This window comes from Etheostoma spectabile, chromosome 5 (assembly GCF_008692095.1).
Source record: "Etheostoma spectabile isolate EspeVRDwgs_2016 chromosome 5, UIUC_Espe_1.0, whole genome shotgun sequence".
Classification (NCBI taxonomy): domain Eukaryota; kingdom Metazoa; phylum Chordata; class Actinopteri; order Perciformes; family Percidae; genus Etheostoma; species Etheostoma spectabile.
The window spans coordinates 27,426,927-27,437,973 of NC_045737.1; the positions used below are offsets into that span (position 1 = coordinate 27,426,927).

General features: G+C 40.0%; 1 protein-coding gene across 2 annotated transcripts in view; it reads left to right on the forward strand.

The window, feature by feature from the left end:
- The window catches only part of tmem161b (transmembrane protein 161B), a 21,400-nt gene extending 17,573 nt beyond the window's left edge, over positions 1–3,827 (forward strand). The window contains exons 11-12 of one of the 2 annotated variants that reach the window (XM_032516058.1): positions 674–770; positions 868–3,827. In XM_032516058.1, the coding sequence (XP_032371949.1) occupies positions 674–770; positions 868–1,163 (393 nt within the window). In that variant the 3' untranslated portion in view covers positions 1,164–3,827. The remainder of the gene's footprint in view (positions 1–673; positions 771–867) is intronic. The other variant, XM_032516059.1, reaches the window with a different exon arrangement.
- Positions 3,828–11,047: the final 7,220 nt, after the last annotated feature.

Sequence of the window (11,047 nt, forward strand, 5' to 3'; positions counted from 1 at the left end):
AAAGGGCCACAGGTCGGATTCAAACCCGGGCCTCTGCAGGACTCAGCGAATGCTCTTACTGGGTGAGCCAGAGGCTTTTTAAATGCCTTCCCAACATGTACTGACCGTACAACAGTGCAGATGAGCGTACCCTACCTTGCAACTTGTATTAGTGTTCACAATGTGCAAAGAGTTAAATATTATTATACATTAAAGTCCAAATTAGAATATATGGTGCCGCAAATACAGGTATGCTGTAAAGAGGGTCTGTTTAGTGGCCCGGTTGGCTCAGTAGAGCAGGCGCACATAAACTTCGAGGTTTATGCCTCAATGTAGATCGAGGGTTAAAATCCAATATCCTGCATGTTTTCCCCCCCTCTCCCCTATGCAGCTAAAAGCTAAAAAAATAATCTTTGTTTAGTTGAATTTCATTTCCTGACATAATGAAAGAGTGGTGGTCTACAGCAGACTGGAGAAGAGAAAATGTCTGGCAAAGTTTCTGTCATTTAAAAATGCCATTTTCCAATAAGCTATAACATTATGAAAACTGATACTGGCCAGTAGGCTGAGATCTGTGTAATGCTGCATCCCGACATTTGATGATGTTTGAGGAGAAACGGAAAGCAGCGTACTTTGTTAAACAGTAGTGAAAATCCCTATAGTAATGCTATTCTTCCTCTCTAATTTCACCCAGGTTGCACGTGTTTTTTACTACTTGTGTGTAATTGCCCTACAGTATGTGGCACCACTGGTGATGCTGCTGCACACAACTTTGCTGCTAAAAACTTTAGGTGAGTCATGCACTGCTTGATGATTTTCCAGTTTACATTATCTCTTTGCCTTTCCACAAATCCAAGCTGTTTTCCTCCATTGTCTTATTTATTACAGGTGGACACTCTTGGTGGGTCTATCCGGAAGAAGACCTGCCTTGCGTCTATGAAATGAACTCTGACTCTGTGATGGGGGCGGCACCAGTAGCAGCCCCAACACCAGCTTCAGTGGTAGAAACAGGAGCCCGGGCGTCAGTCGCCCAGCTGTCAGTGGCCTTGGGAGGCCTGCGGACTGTCTTCAGCCCCTTGCTTTTCCGGGGCCTCTTCTCTTTCTTTACTTGGTGGATTGCTGCATGCCTCTTCTCCACCTCACTCTTTGGCCTCTTTTACCATCAGTATCTCATGGCGGCATAGCATCACCAACCCCATAGTGGCAGCCAGACTCCCACAGGGCTGCTGCATGTTCAATCTGATCAAAAAGGACTGAGTGGGGGCAACAGAGGCCTATTGATGACTCTGCTCCACAACTCCTCCTTCCCTCCCTCCCTCTTTCCCTCCCTTTGACCAACTCGACAACAACTGACCATATCATTAGAGCTCCTGGTTCAACCTCCAGTGCTTCCTCCACAGATGAGTCTGTGAACTCTTGTCATTGTTTTTACTACAACAATCACTACCTTTTTTTTTTAATTTTAAAAAGCAAGATTTATAAATCTTAATAACAGACTAAAGAAGAATATTATTTGGTGTCAGTGGTGTATTGGCAGAATAATGCTAAATTGTTCTAGTTTGCTGTGGGAAATATGGCTGATATGAGGTAAGATTACGCACCTCAGATGATGATTGCAATTAATTTTACATGTTGAAATGTGGTGTTGCAGTTCCACCAGTGTTAGGGGAGAGTTTAATTAATGTTGTTAATATTTCTTTGCAACTGATCTCATGTTGTGAGTTTGATCCATCAACATCTTCAGAAATATGATTTTATTTTTTACCTCGGAACGTCCTAAATGCAGCCTCCTATATCTTTGTGCGTGTACTGACGTGCACAGAGTTGATTTCAGTCCATTATCTTCCTATTTAAATCATTTTATTTTCAGTGCTCACTGATGTTTCTTTAGGCTAGTATTGGTAAAGAATAACATTGCAGAGTTATCCAGGAACCACTAGGGGCGGTACTCTGCATGACTTGGTGCAGTTTGGTTGGTACTTACTGTATGTGCAAGGCCTTGACATTAGGAGTCATGCAGCCATCTATATTCCAGTATGTATTACAGTCCATGATAGGGCTAATTTTCCACAGTGATACATTGTAAAGAAGCTACATTTAGGTGAAAAAATATCATTGAATCTGGAGATGTCCTTGGATGCTAATGTGTGATTTGCCTAAAATCACCCCCTGTTTCCCACATTTTGGGGAAGTTAACAACTGACATTTGTGTCCCATGTGCGTGTTTTGATCAACATTTGTTTTTAAGCAAAATTGCCTGTTTTACTCACATGTCTATAATCCATTGCCACGGACCACAGAAGTGTCTAAAATAGTCTTAAAAAGTCTCTGTCTGTAGGAGGGGGGGGGGCAGCCTGTTCCCAGAATGGCTGTCAGCTAAACGGGGTCCTAGGGTGGACAACTGAAGAAAAGCTGTACCTGAAGTGGAGATGTTAAACTCATGGGGAGACATCTCATTGACTTGAAGTTGATGTATTTAAATGTTTATTCTGCGTCATTACCGCCCTGGTTTTAACTGAGCCATTTTAGAAGTTATGAGAGAATTTGAACCTCTTTTTTTCTGAGCAGCAGAGAGGATTTAAAGGGAGGACAGCACTGAGGGCTCAGTCAAGATATGTGCTAGTGTCTGTGTGTCTGTCTGCATGTATAGGATCTCTGCTGTAGGTCAGCTGTAATCTGAAAGGGCATTGTGATAATGAAGAGATGATGTCACCTACTGTTGATAAGCTACCGCCTTTATGTTCTGCTTGCTTTATTTTTTACTTTGACCCATCCATTGCTTTTTAACTCATCTGAGAACAAACAGTTGTTTGTTTGTTTTCTAATGGATCAAATTGTGAATTTTGTAAAAGTTTAGATTTTTAAAATGGTGCCATGCGAGTCTGTTTCCCTGTCCCAATGGCTATAGATTAGGTGTCTGCTAGTGTTTGGAACTATAACTGGACTACATCGCTGTGGCCTTCTGTTTTCTCTAATTCCATCTTCATAAGGAGGGAATCACAAGCCCTGGTTCGCAACAAGACTTAACGGAATTAACTGTCTTTGCATACTGTTGTACTGCATACTCTTTGGTGGGTAAATGTATGCCCAGTCGTTGTGCTAAATTATACACCGGGCGAATATGATTGTCCAGTCCATTCAGGAATGTAGGTACGTGGTGCCAGATTAATGACAGAATACACAATATTGTATTTCTCTGGCTTTGTTTTCATTATTATATTATAGAGCTGTACTTAGGGTACTACAAAATCAAACCGCACCATATCACATTCTTTAGCTCCTAATGTCAAAAGTTTTAGCTTCGGTTTTGTCTGTTTCAAAAGATGGGGAATATGCACAATATGAATGTATCTATCCTGCCTAATTTCTAAATTGTTTTCATGAAAATGATTAATTTGACACCCCTTGCCCTTCCTGAACTCTTTACCTGTCTACTACCATCTGTTTAATTTACCTTTCAAACTAAATCTAATTTGTCTTAATGACTATTTGTATTGATTGATTTATCTTTGTTTTTGTATTTATAACACATGTCGAGGCCTGTAAACATTTCTAACTCTGACAGCAAACAATTTATTTTGTTATTGGAGAGTGTGATGACTTAAATCAGTTTTGAAGACGTGTTTGACAAATCATTTACAGATTAACCTTTTTTAATGGTCTGGTCCGTTAAGAAGTAGCTGGGATACTTTCAGAATTCAGTGACCTGATGAGGCAATGTTTCTTCTTTGTTACCACTGAAAGTGTTTATTATTCATTGTTGAGTTCACAAAGTAAATCACATTGTTCTTTCATGTATTTATTTCTGCTTTAGATTTTGTCTTAAATAAATTATGTTCTTTACTATGTCAATTTTTTTTTTTTAATCTTTTGCGCTCATTGATTTCATATATGGCCTTAGCAGTATCACAACAGGGAGATGGGATATTGTTGTAAACCATTGGTAAATTAAAATCAAATACCTATAAGCATTTCTTTTAAAGGTGCCCTGCCACATGTATTTCATTACTTTGTGGTAATGTCTGAAGTTCTACCATGGACATTTTTGTGGAAAAAATGCTTTGGTTACCTTTTTCAAGCCATTCTAGTGTGGTATAGAAAACCACCCTGCAAGAAGACTGTGCCAGTTGTCATTAATATTCAACGAGCTAAGCTGCTTGAGTCTGATTGTCTAACAGCTAGCCAATGAGAGCCTAGCTGTCAGCATCCTTTACCCAGCGCAACTGGGCGAGCTCATGAATAGTAATGAGCTCAGGCAACATGACATCAGACTGACCAGCTTTTATAATTGGCCTGATTTCTCTGCTTATTTCTTTTCAGTGGCTAGAGCTGACAGAGGAGGTAGGTGTTCATTTTCACACTCACAACATAATACAAACACATATGGACCTAACCTATTTCAACAAATTCAAGTAAAAACGGTTTTGTGTAGCAAGGCTGTTTTAAGTGTTAAAAGAACAGCTCATAATTGGGTCAACTTATAGTGTAAAGAAGTAGAAGTTTAGGATGGATTTATTGGTCAGTCTGTAAATAAGGCAGAGAAACAGGAGTTTAGATATTTAATATAGCCATCTTCACTTGAATTTGTGATTAATGACAACAAGTCAGTTTTCCCATTGAAGTTTGATAATATACTCTGGCCCATACAAGAGAGTGGCTAACATCTTCAGGAGGATGCCTCACCAAAGATTTGTAAAAAAACTTTATTGACTTAGTCTGTCCTCTTGTTGACTCTCATTCTCTCTTTTCCTCCAAATCATGCCAACAGGAGGAAAAGTCCTTGAAATGTTATAGAACAATGAGCTAATTATTTGGCATGTGTTGCAAAGTTGTTTACTACTTTTTGTTTTTTTTAGCTCATTCTGTGATTTAAAAAAATCTAACAGGCTAATAACAGTTTTTCTTTACAGGAATAATGTAAATGTGACTGATTCTTTACAGAGTCAAAATGGAGAAAGCTGTTCAATAACTTGAATAAAATGAAGTGGTTTATACATACATCTTTTTGACTTTTACTGGAGTGCTGGTTTTTATGGTAGGGCCTTGAATTCAGTGGCACCTTCATGGTCTCGAGCAAGATTTTTTGTCTTTCCTGCATATAATAGTCTTTGAATGACAGTGCTCAATAATACTGTAATTGTGTTTCAGCATCAGTCTACTTATGAAACATGTCCTTGTGCCACTTGGCATTGATTTAGGCAGTCAGCGGCCATCGATTTGCTTTAGTTTAGCTTCTCTATTCTAGTGGGAGTAGATAGGTTAGTGGAGTAGATAGAAGAATGGAACAACAAACGCTCCCAAACTACTCTTAATAGTTACAACAGGCATTCTCTGGGAATAACATTGAGCCATTTAATACAGGCCTTGAGTGTCATTGTCCATATGAGCGGGAAAACTGGGCCAATGCATTCATTCAAAGGTAGACAGATCAATAAGACAGCTTCCAAAACAAACCAGTGGAGAGGTTCCTTTATTCCTCTTGAGTGGGGCCTATTCACCAAGGTCCCTTCTCCGTAGAGTGGCGTGGAGCTTTGCTTCAGGAAGGGGAGCAAAGACCCCGCCCTTCCATCCCCAACACAGCCGAAGGACTGAGAAGCTTCTGGAGGGGGTGACGCTATAATAGTGGGCTTTCTGTGTGACACAGAGGTCACGTCGATTGTAAGAAGCACCAGCTATACTTCATGACTGACCTGACCTCATATTGTGAATGGCCTAAAAGGAGAACACTTTACATTGCTTGAAATCCTCTGTCCTGTTTTTACTTTTGTTGAAACTTTAATTAAAATAATACCTCCAAATTATGACAGAAGATAGAAAAAAACAGACTAGGTCCCCTGCTGAATTGAGTGCCAATTACAGATTGGTTGACTGGGATTAGCGTTTAGCAATCACCTTCAACAAAACGCATGCGATTATTATTATTATCTTTTCAACAGCTGAGAAGGTAGCACAAAACATTTAAGCATCTTTGTCAACGGCAAGGAAATGGGATTTTGAAAACCTGAAATTTTAGAAAAAAGAAATAGTCCTAACGTTTTTTTTACCAGAAATTGTCTAAGAAATTCCACAAAGCAGCACACAACACAAAAAAGAGAGATGTAATGACACAATTAGAGATTGAAACAATGTTATTGGAAAGTGCAGTTTATTGACAAGGAGTAGATACACGAACAAGTCACAACTCAGCTGCGTTTGAGTAATGCTCTGAGAAATCAAGTGCCAATCTCACATTTTGAGAAATGGCACTGAAAAGGCTGTGTTCAACAATAAACAGTAAATAATTATGCACACAAAAATACAAGTTGGGATTTGGTTTGAATCATATTAGATAAATATACAGGGTCAAGTGTCTCATCCAGTGACATATAATATGAATCTGAGTTTCTCTTTATCAGTCACCAAGGAGCATACTATTCATACCCACATACAACAACAGAAAGCCTCGATACACAGGCGACATTGCATTGTGCAATATGGAGGACCAATCTTATTTTTTACTTTTGTCCATGTTATCCCCCTGACACACACACGGATCTAACCCATTCAAAATTCACATCCATATGGGAAATATTCATCTATGAAGCTGTCTGCGTATCATGACCTAATTGAGTTCAACGTGCACCAGTTATCAGAGAAAAGCAGGGGAACAGAAACCGAGACTCTCTCAAAGCAACATACACTTAAATCTTGTCATGGTTAAAATTTGAGGTCCACTGCCTCGTGCTGGAAATTTGAAATGGCTGACTGCCCTCGTGGTAATCACCACTGCTCTTACATTAATTCATCTCCAGATGAACATTGTTCCTTTGGGGTGTTCATGCTTCATCAGCAGCCCTCTAACAGACACTATACCACAGACACATTACTACATTATAGCAACTTCAACTGTGTGTTTGTGCGTGTGTTTTTGTGTGTGTGTGTGTCAAGATATCACTTAAATTAATTGCTTCTCTTTGACGCTTAATGCAAACCAACTGTGACATTTCCTCCCTTATTTTAAATTCAACATAAATTATATTTAGTTTTATTTTTCCCAATACATCTTGGTCTTTTTTTTTATAATATTGTGAATTAAAGTGAAATTTATTAGGATGAGAGTGCAGCTCATCTTTCTTTAAAGCATCACACAGTTAACATAAGTGCATTCAGAAACACTGGCCTGCCCACTTACAGTTTTAGATCAGCCTTTTCTTACAGGGAGCCAGTATCACTTATCTTATATTGTATCATTAAGAAGCATTTACCTTTACACCGCTTTAGAGAGAAATGTAGTCACCCACCAAGACAAGGGAATTTCGTGTTCTCTGTCTGCAATATTTAATCCGTGAATTACTAGAAAAATTGTGCTTACCTGTTCAACAAATTGATGGCACATTCATAATGAATTAGCCAAAGCAGCAAGAAGGCTTTGGGTCTTTCATGGTGAAAAAGCAGCACATTAAAATCACAGAAACCCAATACATTTTTCAAAGAATCAACATGAATTGATTAATGACTTATTTATTTTTATATATAGCTCTTGCTGTGTCCTATTTCTCTTGATAGATATCCTACTGTAGATGCCTCCTTCACAACAAAAACTAACAGAAGGGACTGCCCCCTAGTGCCACCAAATGAGTGAGACAGTGTATGGAGGGGGATGGGGGGAGAGCCTGCTTGCTTTGAGCATTAGCAAAATGCCAGCTTTTCAGTGCCTTCCAATCAGAGAGCACCTTGGTAACGCGTTCATACATCCAGTGGAACTAAGTGGCGAATGCAAATGCTCCAAGATCAAGGTTTCTCCTTGGCAGTGGTGCGGCACTTGTTTCTCTCCTTTCATATCCGAATGATGATGGTGATAATAAGAGGGGAGGACAGGCCTCAGATTGAGCCAAAGGGGGAACGAGCATCGATGAGATCTTAGATATGGAATGCTGCTTCATTTGGTATTAGTGTCAATCATGGAGTAGTTTGATTGACAATGTTTATTAGAAAACTTGTGAGAAATGCACCATTGTCTTCGTCCATTTTTTATGTTTGAATTCCTGACACTTTGATGCACTTTGGTGAATGTGGTGCTCAAACTAGGACAAAAGAGCAGCAGCCTACATCACTTTTTCTTTGCAGGGTGTTCTCTTCTTTCTATTCCAGAGAAAGAATTAGAACAGTAGCCGCCACAGCATTTCTATAATTGCTTCCTTTGTGGTTCTTTGCTTTAGCAAATTCACCTAAATACACACTCAAATATCCACATTGGTACACAACTGAAACCTGGATAATTTTTGCTTCAGAGATCCTGTTGTTCTGCGTGCCTCAAGTCCAGCAGACTTAATTTTCAGCGTTATATTTGATTAGACTGATGATGCACATTGCAGTCACGGAGCACTTCAACCTCCAGGTCCTCCCATACATTGCTGTAAAGCCAGTACATGTTCCTAATTAATACAGTGTGACTCTGTGTTGTTGTCAGGAAATGTAAAACTGATTGGAATGAAAGCGACAAATTCGGAACATTACTCTGGATAAAGGGAGACATTTATGCCAATTAGCTTGTACCTTAAATACCATGAATGGTTTCTACACGATTGTGAATACTTTCCTTGTCTAGTGTTAAGTGATGACTTCATTTAGAAGATAGAAAAAAAAGACCAAAACATTTCATAAATCTGCACACACACATATAGTATTATGTCTGTGTTTCACTGTGTGATATTAAAGGGACATTCCAACAATAACATCCTATCAGACCACGTCTGGGATTTGTGTGTTCACATTAATTGTTTACACTGTGATCCCCAGTCCACTCGATTTGTCTTGTAAGGAGAAAACGGATACTGTGCATATACACTGTGTATATATTTAAAACTGTATTTTCCTTGAAAGGAGTGTTTCTCCCACTGGATGCCTTTAAAACAAAATTCAGAAGTATACGTTGTGTATTTTCTGAGGTTTAACATAAAAAAATCAAAATAAGCAACTGCTGTCATGTTGTAATAGGAAGACAAATTTAGAAATTGAATAACCATGAGTAATTGTAGTTGAGGTCATTTCCATAAAATCAGTAGTTTTGGCAATCCTTTAACCCAAATTTAAAACGTGCCCTTGTTTGGAGAGTTCATCCACCGTTTGATCTTGTTTCTCTTGGAGAAGGTCACATATTGACACCACACTGGCTGAAGTGACCCCTTGACCTCTCGCTGCGCTCTCCTGGAGCGCATGCCAACCACCGAGGAGGGCAACAGGTCACGAGAGTCACTTAAAGGAGTCCCGAGGGGAAACTGGCCCCTGGACACTCGGGCCCCCAGCCTCTCTTGGTGAAGAAACACACACATAATGTAGCTTCAGTCTCTTCACTGTCTGCTGGGGATACATAGAAGGTAAAAAGAGAAATAGCTGTTTGAGACTGAGACATGGAATACATATTTATGCTGTATATGCATCAAGCGTGGATGTTTTTGCAAAATCATTTGTGTTTGTCTGCATGCATTTTTTTTTAAAGCCAGCTCACTCAGGAGACTATGAAGGAAAATACTGAAAAAGGTAACTTTTATTTCACAGTACAATATTTCACTCAAGAACATGAAAAGGAGCAGCTGTAGAAAAACATAGTACACTTTCATCAATTTGTTTCTAATGAAAGACTGAGCATTATATATCCCTTTTTGCACATTAGGGGGAGAATATAACGTAAAAATGCTCACTTCCTTTTCAAGGTATTTCTTTTATTCTTCCTACAAAAAGACTTTTATCTGATAGTGGTGAATGCATATTAAGCAAGAAAAGCAACCATCATTTATCGTCTACAATGCATAGCTGTAAATTATGGCATTATCTCTGCTGGCATAGAGGGAACGAGTGGAGGTGGAACGAAGGTCTGAGGTGGAGATGAGGGAGGGTGTTGAAAATAAGAAATAAAGAAATAATAAAGAAAACACACCTACACACAAACACACACTTCAGCCTGTGTTATGCTTGGGCTTATCCAGTAGGGCCTGTCAGATTTATTTCCAACACCAAGGGACTCTCTGCTGTCTTCAACCCCATCCATCAGTGCCCTGTCCGGGTTTCTGTGTGGTCAGAGTCCTGGGTGGAGGCTAGGAGTGGAGAGCTAAGGAAGGCTGGAGGAGGTGTGTGTGTGTGTGTGTGTGTGTTGGAGAGGGGGGAATCTAAAACTGGAGTGGTTGCCAGGGCACACAGGCCCGTGGCATTCCCACCGTCTGGCATCCCAGGGTGCAATGGGAGCACTAGTCTTCGATAAGTCACTGGTGGAGGTGAAAAGCACTGTCGCAGAGATGAAAGGGGGCTTCCACCCACCCTCAGATCTGTGAGACAAAATTGAAAAAGACAGACGAATATGGGGAGAGGGAGAGCGCTAGTGAGTTTTTTAGAGAGTGTAAAATCGCTCTCACTGTATTTCATGTCAATATGTCTCACATTTGAAATCCTTATTATAGATTGGGTGTGGAAAAAGGGATGCTCATTCATTGTTCAGGGACATGTCCCCTCCTCTCTCACACACACACGCACGCACGCACGCACGCACACACGCACACACACACACACACACACACACATACACACATGCAGGCACACACACACCATTCCCCTCGCCCGGGTGTCTGTGCCACATCACCCACCCCTGTCGTTCGGCACGTTGTAACCTAGCAACTATTTAATTAAAATAGCATCAGCAACGATAGAGGCTTTTTTCCTCCCTTGCAAGGGTTTCCTCCAATCTCAGTGCTTTTCAGCACACCATGAATCAAAACTGACGTTACACATGCCACTGTATTGTACACCTTACATTCCCTTCTTTGTTTCTACATTTGATTATTTCAACAAAATCCTATAGCTTGCATCACTGACACCTGACTGGTAGAATGTACCTGATGTCATATATCTGGTGTGGTGCCACTACATCTACTGTTGGTTTTAACTGGCCAGAGATTTAATGCAGGACATTATTATGCCACAGAGTTGTACAAGCAAGGCCATCACCTCTCTGTCCTTCAGAGTAGTCTATCAGAAATAATAGAATGCCTCCTCTTCAAGCTCTTCTCCTCCTCCTCATCATGCTCTCAACACCCCC